Source organism: Oryctolagus cuniculus, chromosome 6 (genome assembly GCF_051225735.1).
Source record: "Oryctolagus cuniculus isolate XC-2025 breed Fujian yellow rabbit chromosome 6, ASM5122573v1, whole genome shotgun sequence".
NCBI classification, from domain to species: domain Eukaryota; kingdom Metazoa; phylum Chordata; class Mammalia; order Lagomorpha; family Leporidae; genus Oryctolagus; species Oryctolagus cuniculus.
The window spans coordinates 1961275-1985294 of NC_142872.1; the positions used below are offsets into that span (position 1 = coordinate 1961275).

The 24020-nt window shown below is 44.2% G+C and overlaps 2 protein-coding genes and 1 non-coding gene across 3 annotated transcripts; 1 reads left to right on the forward strand and 2 right to left on the reverse strand.

Moving 5' to 3' along the window:
• Window positions 1-12765: 12765 nt before the first annotated feature.
• Window positions 12766-13284, reverse strand: LOC149125919 (olfactory receptor 14J1-like). The gene has a single exon (XM_089335601.1). The coding sequence runs from the start codon at window positions 13282-13284 to the stop codon at window positions 12766-12768; it is 519 nt and encodes a 172-aa protein (XP_089191727.1).
• Window positions 13285-16629: 3345 nt separating this feature from the next.
• LOC149125920 (olfactory receptor 2M3-like) lies at window positions 16630-17586 on the reverse strand. Its single transcript, XM_089335602.1, has one exon. It carries the CDS (start codon window positions 17584-17586, stop codon window positions 16630-16632), a length of 957 nt encoding a protein of 318 aa, XP_089191728.1.
• Window positions 17587-23716: 6130 nt separating this feature from the next.
• LOC149125921 (U6 spliceosomal RNA) lies at window positions 23717-23823 on the forward strand. The gene has a single exon (XR_016236668.1). It is a non-coding gene; the product is annotated as a U6 spliceosomal RNA (small nuclear RNA).
• Window positions 23824-24020: the final 197 nt, after the last annotated feature.

Sequence of the window (24020 nt, forward strand, 5' to 3'; positions counted from 1 at the left end):
CAATAATTTTATTTATGTTCTTATTTTTAAATTTTACTGTTTATTTTTATTTGTTTGAAAGAGCGAAGAGGAGAGAGAAAGTGTGTGTGTGTGTGTGTGTGTGTGTGTGAGAGAGAGAGAGAGAGAGAGAGGAGAGAGAGGAAAATTCATTCACTGGTTCACTCCTCAAATGCCTGAAGCAGCTGGGGCTGTGCCAGGGAAATCTAGGAGCCCAGAGCTCAAATCATGTTTCCCATGTAGGTGGCAGGGAGCCAAGTGTTTGGGCTATCACCTGCTTCCTATGAGGGTGTGCATTTGCAGCAAGCTGGATCAGACATGGAGCCAGAACTTGAACCCGTACACTCTGGCATAGGATGTGGGCATCTCAAGCAGTGCCTTAAACCCAGTGCCAACTGCCCACCCCACTTATTGAAAATGTGGATACGGCAGCACCATGATTGATGCAATAAATTCAAATCACCAAACAATTTAATAAGATGCTTGATTGAATGGGGAATTTTGGTGGCAATTTTAGAACATCATTCCCAACTGGAAGTATCATTCCATTGTAGACACAGCTGCAAACTACAGGGAACTGAAGTGAATGTGATAGCTGTGTCACCCGTTGATCATCAACCATCCTTGGATTCCTCCACTCTGTTGCCGATTTCTCGTTGGTTCATTTACATGTACTCATAGAGAGTCCAGTGCCATGTTTTCAGGCCTGGGAGACTGTAATAAATAAAGGAACAAAGCAAAATATTTCCATGTGATTTAGGAGGAAGCCAATAACCAAGCAACTAAAACATACAAGGGCTGGCCTGTGTCACAGCAAGTTAGACTGCTGCAGCTCGTGATGCCAGCACCCTGGATTGGAGTGCTAGTTTGAGTCCTGGCTGCTGTGCTTCCCATAAAGCTCCCTGCTAATGGGCTTGGGAGAGCAATGGATGATGATTCAAGTACTTGAGTCCTTGCCATCTGCATGAGAGACCTAGATGGAATTCTGGGCACATGGCCTCAGCCTAGACGAGCTCTGGCCAATGCAGCCATTTGGGGAGTGAACCTGTGGATGAAAATCTCTCTCTCTCATTCCCTCTGCCTCTCCCTCTGTCTTCTCTCTCGGTTGCTCTGCCTTTCAGATAAATAATTCTTTAAAAAGAAGACATACAAATAGCCAACAGATATATGAAAAATGTTCCTCATGGCTAGTTATCAGGCAGATGCAAATCAAAACCACAGTGAGCTCTCTCTCACTCCACTGAGAATGTCTGCTATCAGAAAGACAAAAGATAAGACTCTGGCAACAACCTGGAGAAAGGAGACTGCTTGTCCACTGTTTATGGGAATGCAAATTAGCCCACCATATGCAGAGCAGTGTGGCGATTCCTGAAGAAAACATTAAAAGCAGAAGCTCCAGATGTTGCAGCAATCCCATCACCATACAAACCCAAAGGAAAAGAAAACCCAGCACCAGGGAGACCCCAGAATGCCCATGTTTGTTGTAGCACTATCATGATAGTCGAGACACAGAATCAATCTCTGTGTCCCACAGTGGAAAGAGGGATACAGAAATTTCGGAGGCATACACAATGGCATACTATTAATCTATAAAAAGAACAGGACTTGGCACTCGCTGCAATGCAGATGAACCTGGGAGACACTATGCTTAGTGAAGTAAGTCAGACACAGAAAGACAAGCACTGAATGATTTCACCAGTTTGTGGAACCCGAAACAGTTGATCATAAGGAACAGAGTGCACAGTGATGACTGGAAGCTGGGGGTGGTGGAGGCGGGGGATGGGGACAGTACAGGATGCACATGAATAGGAGGAGTGATTGCTAAGGCATCAACACCCTTTCTAGTGGTGCAACCAAAGGGAACACCTGACGTAAAGCACACAAGACGGGGACCCAGGGAGGGAGACAACTGCTTTGCCAGTTGTCTTCTGAGTTATTAAAATGATAGGATCTCAGAATGTTCTTCCCCTTCACACAAATATTTGTCAATACTGAGAATGCTCAGAACCAGGTAAAAGACATGAAAGATGATCTTCTGGGTAAATGCATTCCAGGAACAAGACCATCCTTGTTCAATGTTAACCTCAGAGTAAGACACCAATAATCATTAGCACTGCAGGGATACCCAGAACCTGCAAATAACTTAGTTATCAACACACTTTCCAGGGAGGCATGTCTTACACATCTCACTCATACCTTGAAGCTGCATAAAAATCTTAACTCCTCACCAACACTGAAACTGAGAATCTTGCTCAATGGGGAAAGATGGGCACTAATCACTCCTCAGTTGGGAAAGACCTATGACCTCCCCACCTTTGACCTTTATAGGTGCAAGGTGTTCGGGTGTGGACTACTCAGGAAAGGGTTGGCTGCACCTCTCTGGGCAGCTTCTGGGCTGGGGCAAGGTCTTCTATGCCCCGTCTCACCCTCCGAGGAAGAAGAGGAAGGTTTTCAGGTAGACCAGCAAGCACAGTGCCTGGAGGAGCATTTTCCCCACAGTGAGTGGTGAAAAACATGCAAGCTTGCTAGAAAGCTAACCTTTTTCTGTCCGAGTTTTCTAGGACAGACACAACTACAAAGCCCAGCTGCCCATTAGGGAAGGGTGGTGAGGGAGAACGAGGGGATGGTGGGTTAGTCTGTCCCCATCCGTCTCACCTGTGGTCCACAGCGGTGACCTGGAGACTAGAAGGGGCCAACAAGGCTGGGAGGAGCCAAAGGGCTGCAGAGCAGGGGACCTTCAGGATACTCAGGTAGGGCACTGCTTTGCCTGCGGCACTTAAACAGTACTGGGAGGAACAGTGACTGGAGAGACAGCAAGAATCGGCTGATGGCGTGAAACTGTACCTTGCGTGAGGACAGAGCTTGAATAGCCCTCCAGGAACACAGAGAGATGGATGCTCAATGTGAAGAAGAAAATAATAGACATGGAGTAATGAGCATACAAAAGCAAAATAAAGTATTCAATGATTCTAAAAGAATAATTCCACAAATTTAAGAAAATTATAAGTAAAAACTGAAGAAAGGAAAAATTTTATTAAAGGGACAAGAAGACCGTGGAAAGATGTCTCACTGAATACAAGGATGCACTCATGCATATTCCAGCAAGTTATTTGAAGTAAAAGCATCTAGCAGCTCGCACACAGATGAAAGGAAAGGAAAACAGGACCACCTTCAGCAGATTGGAGTTCACACTAGCCTCAGATGATAACATCCACCAAGAGTGAAGAAATCTGCAAAACCAAAACAGAATTTGGGAGTTAGAACCAGCATTTTCTTGGGTTTGGTTTCCATTTCCAAATGTGTGATCGCAGGCAATTTGTTTTGCATCAGTTTCCCCATTTTCTCTGTAAAAATATGAAGGACACAGGTTTCCAGGGCAACTTCATTAGTCCACGGAAGTTTTTTAGACTGGTGTTGAAAACTGCTCTGTGCTCAGTAAAAGTTACTGATGATACTCAGATCCACTGGAGGAGCCAGTAATGTGTCAATCAAGCAGGAAGACGTTCTGAGACATATTTAGGTCTGACAAACACTAAAATACACTCCACTGTTTATGTAGATGAAACAAAACTGAGACTAAGAATATGGAAGAAACCATGCAATATCACTAATAGTAAACATTAATTCAGTTTTAATATCCATGTTTACCAATCACGTGATTGAAAAATTGCATAGAATTCCAAGCAATTCACAGGAACAGATCTATCTACTTACCTATCTCTCTAAAAGCGGAATGCCGATTTTCTGCATAACACAGATCACGTTCCATGGAATTGGGGAATTAGGAAGCACCAGTAAGTGAATCCCGTGCGTGCGTTGCCCCAGGAGCTGAAGACATTGTCACAATACCCCCCTGTGTGCAGCACCCAGTGAAGGGACTGGCAATGAATGCATTTGTTTGCAATTGTCACAAGGCTAACATGTAGATGAGCCAGAAAAGATAGACATTTACAGATGGCTCCAACAAAGACAACTACAAGGGTGAGGACAATTCTGAAAAGCACTAGCAGAATTGTTATTAATAATATGTGTGTATTCTAAAATACCAGAAAACATGGAAGAAAAATGTATAATGTAACAGCAAAGAAGATTCTTAAAACTATTAATTAGATTAGATAAGAATGTTAATTAGAGTTACAAAATTCTGCAGGACAAACACCCCCTTTTAAAAGCATGGATTTACTCTTTAAAGAAAGAAAGTGCAAAAACAAAAAGATAGAATTAAAAGACACAAATTACAATCCATACCTATTATATACATGTATTGAAATGTCACAATATACCCCATAAATGTGCATAATTACTAAGTGGCAATTAACTGTAATTAATACACAGTTATTCTTAAGTGTTGAAATTTAACTGAAATGTGATCCCTGTTAAACATAAGAGTAGGAATAAGAGAGGGAAGAGATGTACAGGAGTCACTGTGCACTTACTCCTCATGTAGGATCTCTGTCCTTAATGTGCTGTACATTGAGACCTAATGCTATAATGAGTACTCAAACAGTATATTTCGCTTTGTGTTTCTATGGGGGTGCAAACTGTTGAAATCTTTACTTAATGTATACTAAACTGATCTTCTGTATAAAAAAAAAAGAAGAAGAAATTATCAATTCCCAACTTGACTCTCACTGGGATTAAACATGACAATAGGTCTGATCTGATTTCATCATCATTTAAAAAATCATCTATTATTTTTCACTTTATGTTTGTGTGGGAGCAAACTGTTGAAATCTTTACTTAATGTATGCTGAACTGATCTTCTGTATATAAAGAGAATCGAAAATGAATCCTCATGTGAATGGAAGGGGAGAGGGAGTGGGAAAGGGGAGGGATGCGGGTGGGAGAGACGATATGGGGGGGAAGCCATTGTAATCCATAAGCCGTACTTTGGAAATTTATATTCACTAAATAAAAGTTAAAAAAAAACATTTTGAAAAAATTTTAAAAGATGCAAAAACAGAGTGATTTGAGTGTGTGCAGAATATTATTTAAGGAAATAGTGAAATGGAGCAAGGAAATCATTTTATAATGTAGATTTTAAGAGAAATTGCGTTATATCTTTAATCTATTCCATTGGTCCGTATCACTGAGCCAGTAAGAAATACAAAACAAGAGCAGACTTACACGTACTCGGAGTAGAATGAAAACACTGCTTAAGTAAAGGAAGCTCAAAGCTGCGCCACAGCAGGAATATTATGTAGGGAGCCAAAGGCTACCCAGAAAATGTTTTATTATTGCACTTTGCAACGTAACTGTTACAGAAGAAAGATGTGATAGAATAAAAGATCCAACCTAATAAGTTATGAAAACATGCACCTAATAAATTCAAATAAGAGGTGTACACACGTGGATTCTAATGTAGGGAGACTGGGTATCCAGGAGCTGGCCTCTGTGTGGAGGCTGCAGGATCAGGAGTGCCCCGTGCACCTCACCTCACCTGGCATACACGCAGAACTGTTTATTTCCTGCCTTTTCACATGAGGTGGATTAGACTCTGGTGGTTACCAGAGACCGGTGTCCGTGATGCCCCTAGCTTCTGACCACTGCGAGTCCCACACGGCCCCCTCCCATCATCACCTCCAGCTTGCACCCAGGCTGGTCTGCCTGGGTTTGTCTGCTGTGTGTTTCTGTCTTCTCAAGTTACAGAGAGTTGAGGGTGAAAGTCCTCTGAACAGTCAGTGTGTACAAGGACACTTCATTCAGTTCAGGACAAAATGAAATTAAAACATGTTTATCTGGGTGCAAAAAACTGGCTGAGACACATGCATAGAGTCTTACAATGCACATTTTATGTGAACGTTTTGAGGGTCCCATGTATGTGGGATTTAAAATCTTTGCACCAAAATAAACTTACGTTTTCATTCCATTTTTCACAGAATTTGCAGCACCTTCCTAAAGTGCCCCTAAAACTGAATGACTTTGACTCTCAGTCTTTTTCCATTGCAAATGTGTGCGATTATTGCTTTGATATCCTCAAGGTGTCACCCTGTCCCCCAGGATAATTCTGAAGACCACGGGGGTGGGAGGGAGCCTCGTGTCTGAAAAGAAGGAAAGTGAAAGGCAGGGGCCAGAAGTGCAGAGGAACATGCAGGCTGTCCAGTGCCCTGCAGCCTCACACCCAGCGCAGCCTGGCTGACCCTGCCTGGCCAGCCACGGCCACAGCTACGGGAGCAAGTTCCTATCTTCCACGCGCTGCCTCCTGATGTGTCCAGAGCAGGTCATAGGAAACAGTGGATGAAATCAGTTCACTGAACATTGGTGGCCTTGTGCAAGGCTGGAAATAGGATTTATTGTTTGGTCATCTCTGATCTGGACACCAGGGCCAGGAAGTGATGACCCTCATCAATGAGTGGAAGTTTTGTACACAAAAGCCAGAAATACAGCCAACTTCACCAAGTGTTTCCATGACTCTTGCTGCTCCACTCCACTAACTTGCCAACATTTCACTCTCACCTGACACGCATCCTGAAATGTGCTAAATGAATACTCTGGTAACCGATGCTTCAGTCCTGTCCAAGTTTAGCTCACTCTGCGGTCACAGCTGGTTTGTGCTTCATATTTTCCAACCTTGTCTTCTCAGGGCAGTGTCCTCGCTACTCACATCTCCATGGCCGTCCTGCTTTCCAACTGATTTTCTCCTCTCCCCCAGACCCTGCACGTCTAGCTCACATTAGGCGTGTGGGAACTGAACATGCACAAAACGTGAGTTATCTGAAAGCATTACCCTTCCTTGCCCGTTTTCCTCTCACCGAAACCCGGCACACAAGAGAACAAGCATTTCCCTTACCCTGACACTGGAGATGGCAGCTGAAGACAGCAGACCCCTCACGGTGTACAGTGTCTCTCCAGGAGGAGGAATGCTGGTCAGAGGCGAAGTTGTTCACAGAAATTTTCACCCGAGGGCAGATCTTAGGAACTGGAGAGAAAAGCCGACCTCCTCGTCTTCCTGTTTCATGTCTCCATTTTAGTCTCTTCTTTTCCCTGAAAAAAAGGACATTCACGAGGAAAGGCACAAAAGTTAAAAAAAGAGAGTGTTAGAAGTGTTCCAAGATGACCACTGAAATGCAGGCCTGGGATTCACACTGCAACACTGCACACTGGGGCACACAGCAGAGCACAGCCAAGTTTAAAGCCCTGGTGAGTGACAGAAGAGGCCCCTCCCTGAGCCGGCATGCAGTGAAGCTGTCCCCAGGCGGCTGTGACAGCCTTGCTCCCCACCTCTGCGCGGCAAGCACCGAACAGGCTCCAACCAGGGCTGCGCAATCTCCTCCCCAGGTCTGGTTTTAATTAATGATTTGAGAACAACTGTTGAATGGATGTTCCATGGCCACACTCCTTATGTCCCTCTTGCCCCAAGGGGGCAAATTAGTAAAATCAGGAACACAGCCAAAGGAAGGGAAGAGCCGTTCTTCGTGTGGTCTTTAATTCCTCACTGCAGCAACAAGTGTGAGCTCAATTCCCATCCGCCTCCTTGCCTTCTGTTTTTTAAGATTCATTTATTTATTTGTAAGTCAGAGTTATAGAGAGGGAGAGGCAGAGGCAGAGAGAGAGCAAGCGAGCGAGCGAGCGAGAGAGGTCTTCCACCTGCTGGTTCACTCCTCAAATGGCCACAACAGCCAGAGCTGGGCTGATCTGAAGCCAGGAGCTTCTCCCGGGTCTCCCACGTGGGTGCAGGGTCCAGGCATGTGGGCCGTCTCCTACTGCCTTCCCAGATGCATCAGTACGGAGCTGGATGGGAAGTGGAGCAGCGGGTAATCGAACCGGCACCCAGAGGCGATGTCAGCACTGCATGCAGAGGCTTTATCTGCTATACCACAGCACCAGCCTCCCCCCTTGGCACAACTTTCCAATAAACAGTCATTAACTAAATGGCACTGAGTAAATGTAATCACCAATTTAGTAAATATATCAAAGAATCTGCTAAGAAACTATATTTAGGCATGTATCGGCTGCACAGATTGATTGATAACTGCAGAGATCCAGTTTATGGAAACTGTTAAATAATTGCTATCAAACCTTTCTGAACACACGATCAGAGATCAACATGTTGAAAAGTACCCGGGTTGAGGATTCTTATTACGTGAGGAACACATCACTTCCATTTGGGAAAATAAGCTTCTGCTTTATTTCTAAGGCAACAATGCATTTTAGAGAAATTGAGAGGTATGGAAAATCCTTATGCAAAGACTCTACCTCAAAGAAGTAAAAATTAATATAGTCAATCAGAAAGCTTCACTGTGCTCAATTTCTCTCCAGGAAAATCAGACTCACAGGTCTGGAATGAACTTTTCTCGTGACTTTCCAAATTTAGAGTAAGTGAAAGTAATTAAAACTATCAAAACCACGACACTCCACCAAGGAGCTGGTGTTACATGTTGGTGCACAGTCTTACCTTTAATACCTTGTATAATAAGATGGGTATGCACAACCTCTGTGTCAGTGAAAAATAAAGAAACTTACAAAAATAAAATAAAATTGTGCTTAAGATTATGTAGGTAAAATATAAAGATCAGAAAAATAACTCATAACATGTACAGTAGCTATACTCTTAGAGAAACATTTAAAGTGACTTTAAAATTTAATGTGGTATAGGAAAATCATTTAGTTAATCAGAATTGTAGAATTTTCTTAATCTTATGCTCAAGAATTTTATGACTTAGATGTTTTTTGAAAGAGTAAAAGAAAACGACGAGTGGTATAAAAGTATTGAAGTGATGAAAAAGCAAAATCAAATTATAAAATACATTGAAATGAATTCCATGCCCAATGGCATTGAAATGGACTAACAATAAAAAACAATGAAAAAGTTTAAAGAATATGACATAGTTTAGACTTTTGAAGCATATATCTTTATTAGAAATACAGAAACAAAGCAGAACATTATGTATGTTACATATGTGATGACATACTTAAATGTACCCAAACAAAAGCATCCAAATACCCTACCAAACTCAAGGAAATTTGTTTGGAATGTGATTCAAGTCGACCCACCATGAAGTTATCTGTTTTCTGGTTCAAGGAAATTTGCAGGGTCTGTGTCTACTGGTAAGCCTCAGCCCTTCTGAAATGTGCCATGTAATTGTGTGAGACAGTGGAGAAAAATCAGCAGGACCAGGACCACTGAGTCTTTTGCGCTGCTGCTGTCGTCTGTGTGTTGTGGAAGACACAGACTCTGATTTTGGAGAAGAGCAAAGTCTGAGGCTTCCGAAGCACACCCTGCTCGAACCCAGGTCTCCTTGTCCTGGTCCTGAACTCCTCTTATTCCGTGCAGTTTTTGAATAATTATGGGTTATATTTATAATCTCCTACAGATTTAATTATTGTTTAATTGTAAGGTAATTTAATCCATTTAATTTTATATCTTAATATTTGAATACCAATTTCACATGTTATTGGACATGATCAGATAATGTGACCTGGAAATTATTTCTGCATTTGACCATTAGGGTCTCCTCCAAGACATTTACATTGACATTTCCTAAATATTTGTTGAGACAGAAACATCAAATCTAGAATGATTCTAAGAAATTATCTTGAAGTGTACAACCATTCATTAAATCATGCAGTTCTGAAAATTTCTTACACATCTTGTGGAGGATAAAAATAAAGGAAAAAAGGAGACACAAAGCTATTTCTTGGGCTAATTTCCCAAGTCTCAATATGATGATATTGCAGTAGAAAGACTATTTTGTAAATCCAGCAAGGAACTGCATTTTGGATAACTGAATTCCTCCAAGGGAAATCTGGGTAGTGGTATAACATGTCTTTATAACATTCTTGAATAAAACTTTCCTAGTATTGTTTTCCTTACAGTTCGCTTTATCCGTTGGTTTGGAAGATGGTAGACAACAGGATTCAGCTGCCACCAACCAGCACGATGGAGAGCAGAAGTAAGAGCCCACTGCTGAAGCTGTCAGAGCAGGGGAGCCGGAGCAGACAGCAACAAAGGCACTCAGAAAGGTTCACACCCGCAATGGGCTAGGTATGACCTACAGTACACCCCCTCTCCTCCATTATGTCCAGCCTTGGAGTTCTGTTGTTCCAGTTGAGAATGAATTTGTTAATTTTTCTAAAGTACCTAGGGTGGAATAAATTTCCAATAGCATTTCAGCCTTTTATTTTAAAGTCTATGTATTTATTTGAAAGTCAGAGTTAGAGAGAGAGATGGGAGAGACAGAGAGAGAGGAAGATCTTCCATCTGCTGGTCTTCCATCAGTTGGCTGCAATGGACAGGCTGGACCAGGTGGAAGCCAGGAGTCAAGAGCTTTTCCTGGGTCTACCACATGGGTGCAGGGATCCAAAGACTTGGGCCATCTTCCACTGCCTTCCCATGTGCATTATCAGAGAGCTGGATAGGAAGTGGGGCAGCCAGGACTCAAACCAGTGTCCATAGGGGATACTGCCATCGCAGGTGGTGGCTTTACCTGCTAAACCACAGTGACAGCCCCAAGCACTCTTTTCTTGTTGAAATGCCTAAGCACCCTTGTTGAAAATCTATTGGCTATAACTCTAGGATGTTTTTCCTCAGGAGTCTCAATTCCGTTCTGCTTATTTGCTTGTCTATCCATTTACGAATAACCCATTGAATGGATTGTGAAGATCTTTACTGCATCTTAAAATTGAGATTTATGAGTTCTTGACTTTGTTATTTTTCCCACTGTCCTCTGGAGGGTGCTAGATCCCACTGTGTTCCTCAATTTCTTTCTTTTTTCATATATATATATATATATATGTATATATGTATATATAATTTTTATTTTGATTTTTAATTACTTTTAACAGATTCGGTGTGATTTGGAGATACAATTCTAAGAAGTCAGTTTCTGAGGAAAGTAAGATTTCCAGCTTCTAATTACCTGCGATAATGTCTCAGATTTTGCCGTTTTAACTGATAGAGTTTACACATGTACTTTTCTTTATAATAGAAAGTGTTTTGAAAATGAATTGTGAGTAGATTCATTAATTGAAAACTTATTATTTTTAGCCCATATTTTCTTTAGCTCCTATGAAAAGTAAATATGTCACCTGTCATATTGGTCGTGCACCTGAGAATTACATTAGGATTGTGCTCATTCTTCCTTCCATCTGCACAGCTTTCATCAGAGGGGTATGCAGCCTCTCCTCTGGATGGGTGCTCAGACTTCTTACAGGAGATTATGGCATGTGTAATTCACGCTGAGGCCCTATGTCTTCAGAATGCATTCAGGGAAGTCATTGGTGAGTAAATCTGTGCACTTGACAGTGAACTATTTTGTTCTCCTTGACAATATATGAAAGTAATTCTGGCATCTGCTACTTAATACAGAGTTTCATCCGCTGGCCTCTAATATACATCTACTGGATATAATTTTCATTTAACTTTTTATTTGATTAGAATATCTTTCTACCCACATTTAATAAAACACCAGGTTTTTAAACCCAGGGATGACTACTTTTTTCCATTCTACTCTTAATAAATCTATTACCCTTTCCTCAATCTGACTACTCCATGTTCTGCTTAAGTTGCAAGATTTGGTTTTATGATTTCTTCCATGTGGGCTCATTTTTCTTATTGCAAATTCCTCCTCCTCTTCCAGCTTCTTAACATCCCAGAATTTGGTGTTTTCTTCCTTCACGGCCAGGCTTTCTTTTTTGGGGATGGCTTTCTTTTTTTTTTTTTTTAAATTTTTTTTATTGTTATTTTTTTTCCAGGCTTACTTTTGCTTAGCTCATAAGCTGGCTCTTTCTTACCATCACTAGGCCACATACCCTCAATTTAAGTCTCTTTTTCTGGGTATCACTTTTGAAGTCCAGCTTTGTTACACAACAGCCCAATTTGAAGTTTCTAATAACATGCCTGTCTACTAAGATGGGGATCCTTGTCCCATTACCCTGCAAACGTCCCCTGGGGCGGGCTCTGCAGCCTCTCACCTCCTAGATCCTTGCTCCACTCCCATCTGTTGACAAAAATGCAGTCAGTGCCCCCTCTGTTCACACCCAGGCAGGACTCACCCTCTGCTCACCGTGCTACAGACACCCCCTTGTTCCTCACAGCCCTCACAACAGTCTACACAGGCAGGACATGGCTAACCTGCTGTGTTCACGGTGTCTTGCCTTTGATCTCCTACTCTCTGGATCAGGCCACATCTTTTCTCTGCCTGCCTTGCTGTCCTTAAGCAGAGCAGATGTTACACCCTCCCTTCCATCTGAATGTCCTCCCTGCCAGGATACCCTCCCCACACACGTCTGTGCAGGGGCCACATCCCCACCTCCGACTTTCTGCTGAAACATCACTTGCTCTGGAGGCCCCACTTGAAAAGTACAGCCCTCTAAGAGCCCCCGTAGCACTGTACCTTGTGGGTTTTCTGTTTATTCTGTAACATCCCTGAAGTCACAGAACTCAGTTTACTTCAGCCTTCCCTGGTGGGAGATCAGCTCCCCATCCTGTTCAGTGAAGTGTCCCGAGACCTTGAATAACTGTGGCACATACCAGTGAATGTCGTGGCATATAACAGGTCATTGAGGACCACACACAAATTTTCCTAGCTTTGAAAATTACTTACACATGTTTTCTATTTGCTGTTAAAAGGGAGAAATCAAAAATGTAAAACTGGAAAGATGGAGTTGGATGAAAATTGGAGATAATACTGAGCTGGAGGAAATTGAGGCAACTGGAATACAAGCAGGGAGAACTCTAGATAAGGTAGGCTATTAAGAATATCACCCAAGGGAATTAACAGGTGCTATACCAATAATTTCAATTGGCTATCCTAGACTTCTATCCCTTCAGCAGGTGATAGAATCAAACGACAGGATCTTTAAGTATTTCCTCACAGCAACATTCACGTCCTTACTCCTTAGGCTGTAGATGACGGGATTAAGGGTTGGGGGGACTACTGTATAGAACACAGACACCAACAGGTCAAAAGTCGAGGATGCATCTCCTGCTGGCTTCAGGTAGGCCATCGCAGCACCACCGAGGAAAAGAGTTACCATGGCAAGGTGAGGGACATAGATGGAGAAGGCCCTGGACTGACCCTCGGTGGAGGGAATCCTCAACACGGTAGAGAAGATGTGAGTGTAGAAGAGAGCAATGGAGAGAAAGCAGACAAAACCCAGTGAGGACGTGACGGCGACTGCCCCAACCTCAGCCCAGTAGTCATCTGAACAAGAGAGTCTGAGCAGCTGAGGGATCTCATAGAAGAACTGGTGAACCACGCTGGACACCACAACGGGCATGGAGAAGGTGGTGGCTGTGTGCAGGACTCCAGAGAGTCCGCCGCTGAGCCAGGAAAGGGAGGCCATCTTGATGCAGGTGTGTGTGGTGAAACCAACACAGACACTTTTTAATTAAGTCATGTTTGGTTTACTTGCTGTATTTGTCTTAAAAGAATAATTGCTATCTATAGGACACTTTGGAAAATTAGCACTCTTGTGTAGGGTAGAGCTCACTGGAAATGTGTGAACCATGCAATCCTTATCAAAGGCTATTGCTGAGTTGAAGTGTGCAGCATGGAGCCTTTCTGGGCAAGGTGGCCTCTCTGGAGGTTGGGCCTTGTGTGCTTTAAGGCTGGAAAAATCCCCCACCAATGATTTACTCCCCTAATGTCCACAGCAGCTGGGGCTGGGTTAAGCCAATGCCAGGAGCCAAGAACTCATTCTAGATTTCACATGTGGGTGGTGGGGACCCAAGCACTTAGCTATCACTGCTGCCTCCCACCACACACATTACCAGGAACTTGGAGTTGAAAGCGGAGTTGGGAATTGATTACAGGCACTTCGATATGGGATGTCGGCATCCCATGTGACATCGTAACCAGTGTGCCAAACACTCTCACTTGTTGTTTATCTCTCATTTAGTTACCATAGCTCCTGTGATTGTATTTCATTGGCAGATAGTTGTTCAGATTGACATTTCTGCAGAAGGATGGCTGCTGGAGAACCTATTCTGCAATTTTGCCCGATCCTCCCTCCTCTCCCTTTCATCTGTGGTTTGTCTACCTGGTTCTTCTTTCCCTTTCCTTTCTCAGTCTAGCTAAATGTTTGTCAATTTTGCTTACTTTTTCAAAAGACTAACTTTTAGTTTTGTTAGTCTTTCCTGTAGTTTTTCTAGTCTCCATTTTATTTCTGCTATGATCTTTATTATTTCTCTTTTCTCATAAGTTTTACTTTGTTCTTCTTCTATTTCTTTATTTTGTGTATTTATTTCTTTTTTAAAAAGATTTATTTATTTATTTGGCAAGTCAGAGTTACACAGAGAGAAGAGAGGCAGAGAGAGAGAGAGAGAGAGGTCTTCCAACTGCTGGTTCACTCCCAAATTGGCCACAACGGCCAGTGCTGCACTGATCCGAAACCAGGAGCCAGGAGTTTCTTCCGGGTCTCCTACATGGGTGCAGGGGCCCAAGGACTTGGGCCATCTTCTACTGCTTTCCCAGGCCACAGCAGAGAGCTGGATCGGAAGTGGAGCAACCGGGTCTTGAACCGGCACCCATATGGGATGGTGCACTTCAGGCCAGTGCATTAACCCACTCTGACATAGCGCCAGCCCACTATGTATATTTATTTCAAAGGCAGAATAACACCTACACACATACAGAGACACACACACACACACACAGAGAGACAGAGACAGAAAGAGTCAGAGAGAGAGAGACAAGGAGACAGAACTAGACAAAGAGAGAGATCTTCCATCAGTTGCTTTGCTCCCCAGATGGACTGGGCCAGCCTGAAGCCAAGAGCCAGAAACTCCATCTGGGTTTCCCATGTGCGTAGCAGGAGCTCAAGTACTTGAGCTGCCATCTGCTTCCCGGGGCTTGCATTAGCAGGAAGCTGGACTTAAAGCCAGGCGTGCAGGTGTCCCATGTGGTGGCTTAACCTCCTCTGCCACCCTGCTCCTCTTTCGTTCTGTTTTGTTGAGGTATGGGTCTAGCTCACTTATTTGTGACATTTACTCATTTTTAAGGCAGAAGCTTATTACAACAGACGTTCCTCTCAGGACTGTCTTTGCCGAATATACTTAGTGTTGGTATGTAGTGTTTCCATTTTTATTTGTTTCATCATATTTTTAATTTCCTCTTAATTTTTTCTTTGAGCTGTTGGTTTGTCAAGAGAATAGTGTTTAATTTCCACCTATTTCTGGGTTTTCTAATATTCCTCCTGACATTGATTTCCACTTTCATCTTATTGTGATCAGAAAAGAGACTCAGGGCTGGCGTTGTTATACAGCAGTTAAACTGCTGCCTGCAACACCAGGATCCCCTACAAGTGCCAGTTGGAGTCCCAGACGCTCCATTTCTGGTCCAGCTCCCTGCTAATGTGCTTAGGAAAGCAGCTGATGATGGACCCTGACACCCATGTGAGAGACCTAGATGGAGCTCCTGGCTCCTGGTTGCATCATGATTCAGTCTCTGCTGTTGTGGCCATTTGGAGAGTGAACCAGCAGATGGAAGATATCTCTCTCTCTCCTTCTCTCCCCATCTCTCTATCTGTCTCTCTCTCTCTCTTTCTGTAACTCTGCCGCCTTTCAAATAAATAAATAAATAAATACTTAAAAAAGAAATGATAAAACAATTTCAATATTTTAAAATTTGTTAAGACTTGCTTTGTGGCCTAACATATGCTCTATCATGGATTATGTCCCAAATGCACTTGAGAAAAATTCCTATTCAATTGCTATGATGGAAGCAAGTATCTATGGGGTCCAATTGGTGAAGCACAAAGCTTCCTTAGGGATTTTCTGTCTAGATCATATGTCTGTTGTTAAAAGTAGAGTGTTGCTATCTCCTACTGTGACTGTATTGCAGTCTATCTCTGCTATCAAGTCCATCTGTAATGAGTTTGGTGCCCTAATGTTGGGTGTAACCATATATATTTATAACTATTATATGCTTATTATGAATTGACCTATTTATCATTTATAATGACCATAGTCTCTTTTGAAAGTTTTGCCTTAAAGTCAATTTTATCTGAAATAAATATAATTACCTCTGGTCTCTTGGTTTTCATTTGCATGGAGTAACTTTTCCTTCCCTTCGCATCCAGTCTATATATCTCTTTTAATGTGAACTGAGCATCTTGTAGGCATCATATAATTTCATCTTTTAAAAAATACAGTCAGGCCTTCCATGTCTTTTGAATGGGGAATTTACTCCATTTGCATTTCAAGTGATGCTTGATAAATAAGGATTTACCCTTATGATCTTATTACTTTTTTTCTGATTGTAGACTTTTTTGTTCCTTTCTTCTCCTCTTTATTCCTCTGTGATCTGATGGTTTATTCCACATATTTCTATCTACTAAGTGTTTTCACTCTGGTTACCATGAGGCTCACATAAAACATTAGGCTATGGAACACAGATATCAACTTAACTTTGATCACTTGCTCAAACTCTACATTTCCTCCCCAACAATTTGTTTTTGAACTCATGTTTTACATTTTTTATTAACAAGTTATTTTAGCTATTATTTTCATAACTTTCAATTTTATCCTTCATATGAGAGACATAATTGAGTTTGGCTATATATTTACTTCTCAGTTCATTAACCTTAGTGATGGCTGAAATGGGTAAATATTGGGTGCTGGGATATGTTGGTCCAATCTTTACATTTTTAAGCATAAAGTATAAGGAAGAAAGCAAAGCATACAGATAATCAACCAACCTGATGTCCAGACTTGCGCTTCACCAGCACCTTCCTGAGGGCTCTGGCTACCTCCTTGTTGCGTAGGCTATAGATGAGGGGATTCAGCATGGGAGTGAGGATGGTGTAGAAGGTCGACACCACCTTGTCCAGTGTGGGGGAACGGTGGGAAGTGGGCCGCATGTATATGAAGATGGCCGCTCCATAGTACATTACCACCACCATGAGATGGGAGGAGCAGGTGGCAAACGCTTTGCGGCGCCCCTCCCCAGAGCCCATGTGAATGACAGCCCGAATAACCCGCACATAGGAAGTAATGATGACTGCTACAGGCAATAGAAGCATAACCACACAGCAGGTGAACATTATCCTTTCAAAGGTCGAGGTACTAGTGCAAGAGACAGTGAGGACGGAAGGCATGTCACAGAAAAAGTGGGGTATTTCCCGGGCACCACAGTACTGAAAGGACAGTGCAACTGCAAGGACAATTACACCATCAGAGGAGCCAAGGAGCCAGGAAGCAGCTGCCAGGAGCCCACAGATTTTCTGGCTCATGAGAATCTGGTATCTCAGTGGGTGGCAAATGGCCACATAGCGATCATAGGCCATGGCAGCCAGCAGGAAGCATTCTGCTCCGAGTAGGGAGACATAGAAGAAGATCTGGGTTCCACAACCAGCCAGCGAGATGGTCCTCCTGCCAGACAGGTAGCTGAGAGCCATCTTGGGCACGATGGTGCAGCTGAGCATGAGGTCCATGAGGGAGAGCTGGCTGAGGAGGATGTACATGGGCGTGTGCAGCTGGGGATCCAGCTGGATGAGAAGCACCATGGCAGAGTTCCCCATGCAGGTCACCGAGAAGATGGTTAGGACGAGGGTGAAGAGGAAGGTGTGGGCGGGGCTGTGGTCGAAGATTCCCAGCAGGATGAAGTCAGAGGTGAAGGTCTGATTATTGTAGGACATGAGGAACATGTTCCCTGTGGAGACAGAACACGCAAGGAATGGCCAAGTTCGTGTCCTAGAAATATGAAGAACTTGAGTGTGAGATCTACAGAACTCCCTCTGCCTGGAAAAGTGATTTATGTGAGGTATAGTTTCTTCATCAGTGAACTAGGAGTCAGGCATCTTGCTTTTTAGGTTGAAATGATTTTCAGATGTAAGGTACTTGCACGGCTTACAGACCCAGGAGGTTTCTCAAGAGGAGGACAGCCTCCTTTGAGCAAGAAGTCAAGTGTGTAGTGTGTTTTCCTTCCACAGTTAAACTGAGAGCCAGAGGACTGACAAATTCTGGGGCGCCAGTGACATACTCTGTTCTCTTTCTCCACTCAAATAAGCACAACACTCTGTGACGCCAATAACAGTCCTGTCTTCCAAAGGGAAGGGGAGCCAGGACTGGAGGACATGGGGCAGTGAGCCAGACGCCAGGAACCAAGAAAGCAGCACTCAGAAGCCCAGGAGTGATCTTTATTGCCAACAGTGCTGAGCTGCCACGGAAATATGTAAAACACGAGTTCAGAAACTAATTGTTGGGGAGGAAATGTAGAGTCTGAGCAAGTCATGAAAGTTTTGGCCAAATTTATCAAAATTTGGTGCATTTGATTAACAAAACCTCTGCATTGTTTTACAAATCTTATACTAATGTCTATAGGGAGAAATGTATGTTTAGCCTATTACTGTTTCATACACCCACAATGTTAAATTGAAAATCAATTAAGCTTGAATGAAAATGTTATCATGCAAATACATATAAAACATTTCAAGAAAACATCACTGATTCTTAATACATTCAATACTATTTCAACCAATGTGTATACCCTGTAAGAGAGCAGGGTTTTTATTCCATACCCCCAAATTATTGCAAAATAGTATCCAGGCATGGTTTTGTGTGTGAGAGAATTATGTGAATTGTTCTAATGTAAATCACAATGATTAAATGTCTATGGAGTGAGTATTGCATACTTTATTTCTCCTCATCTTTTAAAATAATCAATTAAAAATCCAATTATAGTTTCAGTCAGGGATGGCTTCGGTTTAATATGGTACTATTAAACTATTTTCTTCTAATATTTTCAGTGGGAATATATGTGTGTGTTTATTTACTTTTTATGGGTCTGAAACACAACTGAAATGTGTGTTGAGTGTCATGGGTGGGAATTGTATATGGATCTAAACCGATGTGAACACCATATCATCACAGTGAGGGCTCCCTCAGATCACCCCAGAATTACCTGCAGTGTAGTATCTGTCTCCTATGCCGACCTGTTGCCTGCTGTGGGACTTTCACGCATCAGTGTTCTCTCTCTCTCTCACTCTCGCTCTTGCTCTCTCTGTTGTGCAAAGAAATGGGTCCTCCAATCCCTGCCCTCACCCCCTTTGCTTCCTGCCTCAGGAGCCCAGCTCCTGCTCTCTCAGCCGCTTGATCTGGAGCAGTGGCGCTGGGAACTGGACCAAGGGGGATATCCTCCAGCCCTTACAGCAAGTCCCTCGTAGCCCCGTCCTGCTTCACAAGGCTCTCCTGCCTTTCTCTCCAAAAGTGATGCCTGCAACACTCATTTCCTGTTTGGTTTGGTATTTCCTCCTTTCTAGTGCACGTCTCCTTTGCGCCTTCAGTGCCTTCAGAGGCGGGGGAGGGAAGAGGCAGAGTGCAGAGGTGCAGCTCTGCCCACAGCAGTGGCCACTTCATCCTTCACCGCGAGGCAGCTTGCACCTTCGGCTCTGCCCTGGAGAGTTCAGGGGCTCCCCGGCCACAGTGTGGGCAGGCTGGCTTTCATTCACGTGAGGGGTCTTCCACAGCTCGTGGGAGATGGATATCGTGAAGCACGCTCCACGGAGCTCCCCTTTCAGCCCTGTTTTCCACATTGCCTTTGGAGTGCCTTTGGGCTTCCTTGGGGCGTTGTTTCATTTATTTACCTGCTTCCCCTGCTTTCCCGCATCCTCCTATGTGCTGATTCCTAACCTGCTGATTAGTTATTGTCACAATGAAGTCGTCTCCTCTTCGCATTGGCGGGCACCGGGACCACAGACAGGAAGTGAGAGCCTGGCCCTGCTCCTGCGCTTGCTTGTGTCAGTGTCATCCGTTGTCTCAGAGGCATCCTCCACTCACCTCTGAACACACTGTAAGCTCACACTGAGTCTCCCACCCTGGTCTGCTCAAACTCAACTCTGCGAATACAACACCACACTGTAACTCAGATGTTCCACCCCACATTCCTAGTCAGCTCTAAGTTCCTGAAACTGTCCACGCATTGACAAGCTTGCACAGAAACTCGACCGCCTCCGTGAGCACGGCTCTAGAGGATGCCTGAGCTTTCTGCAGGGACTTTGACCTTCCACACTGTTCCTGCACAGTCGCAGTCAGAGCTCTCCTAAGCTGCCTGCCTTATTCATCCTCAAGCAACACTGTCAGCCAATGCCGATCTTCCCAAAACCAGCAACCAGCACAGCGCCTGAGACAGGAGTTCAGGGTGAAAAAAGCCCCGGAATATTTTCAGCTTGCTGACTGAAAGAGTGCAGCAGGAAATCACCACCTCACTGGGCTCGGAACATCACCAGCCCCTGGAAGTGTCCTGTGCTTTCTGCTTTGTCTTCTCTTACGTTGTTAGGCACATGTAAAATTCTCCCTCTCCTTGGTTTGAAACGTAATTTGTGCTCAAGGTTCTTGGACAGTTCAACCTACAGCAGGTGAGCTGCTGAAAATGTGTCTCTGTGTGTGGTTCTGTGAGCTCAGGTGTCAGCTCCATGTGCTGTGTCCAACCCGCACACAGGACATCAGACTCCTGGCTTCTTCCAAGTGGCCCCTGAACTACATCATTACCTGCTACAAACTCTCACTTGGTCAGAGTAAAGAGAGGCCACCGTAAACATGGTTCATGTTGTCCGAGCACTTTTTTCTAAACACTATCAACTCAGGCATGCGACTGACATAAGCAAAGCCTTAGTAGGAGTCACCTGTGTGAGACCAAGAAGAAGTTTAATCATAGATGCAGTAACATGAGACGCTGCGGAAGATGTTAGAGCTATGTGCTTCAAAACGTAATGCACATCACGAGGTGGCTTGATAAATATTCCATCATTCCCCTATAAGATTATCCACAAGCTTGCAAATTCTCATCAAACCTCCTGTAGTATGAATTAAGAGTATTTGTATGCCTTGATATCTTTAATGCACCCTGCAATACACTGTAGCTGAACGGCTAACTTGTGCTTCTATATTTATGGGCTAAACGGGAAACTGAGGAAAGTAGGGTTGGAGACAGGAGATAGAAGGAGTTTTGGTGGCTGAGTAGAGAAAGGGAAAATCAACAGAATACAGCGAGGAGGTCGTAATCACAGAAAGAAGTTGTACAGGAACTGTTATCAGTAGAGAATAACCGAGAGAACAGTGAGGCGAGAGAATGTCAGTGGGATGGCTGAATCCCACGTCTGCCCTCAAGGTGCTGCGTTCTGCCAGCGCACAAATCACGTTCCAACCTCCAAAGACAAAGAGCTGGCACTGCTCCTCGCAGAGGCTCAGCGCTCCAGTGACTCAGGTTTCTGCAGAAGGGGCCTTGTCTCCTTGCAGATTTTACTTGCAAGGTGCTGCAGGAAGTTGTTCTAGTCTCTGTGCGGATTTCAGGTCATCTGCTCTCTGCTACCCAGTGCACACCCAGGCATCTCCTCTCAGGCCTCTGCCACACGCAGGTGCAGGAGGTGTTCCCCACATGTAGCGTCTTCCCTCCCACCATTCTTAACCTGTGCGTCACCTCCTCACCTCCTGCAGGTTGCAGCACACACGCGTGCGCCTCTCTCTGTGCCTCCTTCTTCACTCGGTGCGGCCTGAGCTCTGTGTGTGCTGAGCTCACAGAACACGTGTGATCCTACCTCTGTTACATAAACGGCAAAGACTAGTTTATGTCTGAAGCCTCCGCCAAGCACTCGGTCACCAAAATGATAAATCTCTCTGAGATGTAGTCATTTCCTGCAGTGTAGACAGAACAAGTTAACTTTCATCAATGCCACATCGAAGCGCACCTCACAGTATTCATTTTCAGATATGCGTTATCACTCTGCAGTCCTGCCACACTTTTTAAATACCGCTGCAGTGAGTGCCGCTGTTACTTACCCGCAATGACTCTTGGAAATGTTTTCTTATCAGATTGCTGGCTCCTGACTGGTCAGCTGTGTGCTTGTTTCTTATACGCACTTGATCAAACAAGCGAGTGTGACATACACGTGGAGTCTACAAGTTTCCCGTAGAGACTGAAACCAGAAACAAGGAGACAGACCCAGTACAGCGTCCCGTGGTGCTGGCGATGCTTCACCCAGCTGCTGTTCCACTGCTCTAAGTAACGCCCTGCATCCACTTAGCACAGCAGAGCTGCTGCGTCGCTGAAGCTCAGAGCATCTGTGGTAAATAAAGCAAGAAAACGCTCTAATTTATAGATGATGTGAAGGAATAGAGCACCACGAAAAACGATGTCCGTGTGTGCTGGACTCCGAAATACCAAAATCTCCTATGACAGCTGCTGACTAAAGTGGGTTTCCACTTGTCGACCTGGGTGATGAGTGCAGTCTCCCTGACTTCCCTCCTGGTGAGCAGCCCAAGAGCTGTGCCTTTCTAGAGAAAGCCAAGGGAGCAGGTCATGTGTGGCTTAAATCTGCAACCCCACAGGGTTATCCTGTCCCTTGTCTTTAATTAAACGCTGCACGCTATCAGACATGTTGGCCTCCTAGGGTTTGAGACTAAGTTAGCTACCTATCCTGAAAATGTGAATTTCACTGACATTTAAGATCAAATGAAGGATTCTGCTCCTAGATTAACAAATACAAACTCTCTATTTAGAATAAAAATTTCTGTGTGTTTCCTGGCTCATTCCTGATTTAATGACCCCATTTTCACTGTGCTTTAAAAAAAATCCTTTGAGAGGGTGTTATTCTATTTATTTGAGAGGAGAGAGAGAGAGTGAGAGAGAGACATTCCCATCTGCTGGCTCATTCTCTAAATGCTGGCCACAGCAGAGGGCTGGGTGGGCTGAAGCCAGGAGCCAGGAAATAAATCCAGGCCTCCCCCATGAGTGACAGGAGCTAAAACCCTGATGCCTCCCTGGGTCCACATTAGCAGGAATTTGGAAGTGAGCACTGGAGATTTGCACCCAAGCACTCCAATATGGGACACAGGTGTCCAAACCAGTATCTTTTTTTTTTTTGACAGAGTGGACAGTGAGAGAGAGAGAGACAGAGAGAAAGGTCTTCCTTTGCTGTTGGTTCACCCTCCAATGGCCACCGCGGCCAGCGTGCTGCGGCCGGCACACCATGCTGATCCGATGGCAGGAACCAGGTACTTATCCTGGTCTCCCATGGGGTGCAGGGCCCAAGCACTTGGGCCATCCTCCACTGCACTCCCTGGCCGCAGCAGAGAGCTGGCCTGGAAGAGGGGCAACCGGGACAGAATCCGGCGCCCTGACCAGGACTAGAACCCGGTGTGCCAGTGCCGCAAGGCGGAGGATTAGCCTAGTGAGCCGCGGCGCCGGCCCAAACCAGTATCTTAATCACTAGGCCAAATGCCTGTCCTTGCCTTTTTTTTTTTTATCTCTCATCCTTTCAGACTTTTGTCTTATTTACTCCACAGGCATGAAGGAAAAACAGGCTGCTGGATTTCCCATTTTTTAGATGAAATAACATCATCACGGTGCTTTGCCATTAGTTACCTGGAATCAGCACTCTTATTTTATTTTATTTTATTTTTGACAGGCAGAGTTAGACAGTGAGAGAGAGAGAGAGACAGAGAGAAAGGGAGAGCAAAGAGAAAGGTCTTCCTTTTTCCATTGGTTCACCCCCCAAGTGGCCGCTACGGCTGGCGCGTTGCGACCAGCGCTGTGCTGATCCAAAGCCAGGAGCCAGGTGCTTCCTCCTGGTCTCCCATGCGGGTACAGGGCCCAATGACTTGGGCATCCTCCACTGCTTTCCCGGGCCACAGCAGAGAGCTGGACTGGAAGAAGAGCAACCGGGACAGAATCTGGTGCTGCAACTGGGACTAGAACCCCAGGTGCCAGCACTGCAGGCGGAAGATTAGCCTATTGAGCTGTGGCACTGGCTGGAATCAGCATTCTTAAGAGTTCACCTCGTGCTCACTTCGGCAGCACATATACTAAAATTGGAACGATACAGAGAAGATTAGCATGGCCCCTGCGCAAGGATGACACGCAAATTCGTGAAGCGTTCCATATTTTTTAAAGTGCTTTTGTGGAAAAAAAAAAAAAAAAGAGTTCACCTCGTCCCAGGGCCCTACACCTGCACACCCCACTAGGGCACCTGCCAGGATTCTGTGTTCAGACAGTTAGAGTCTCATTTTTTTTTTAATAGAATGCAGGGTATTTTAAAGCCATTCTTGATGATTTCTCATTATTATCAAGAGGAATAACCAAAGA

Bases quoted from the DNA above. Each gene is read 5' to 3' on its own strand.
- LOC149125920 (XM_089335602.1), bottom strand. From the start codon at position 17,586: ATGTTCCTCATGTCCTACAATAATCAGACCTTCACCTCTGACTTCATC.
- LOC149125919 (XM_089335601.1), bottom strand. From the start codon at position 13,284: ATGGCCTCCCTTTCCTGGCTCAGCGGCGGACTCTCTGGAGTCCTGCAC.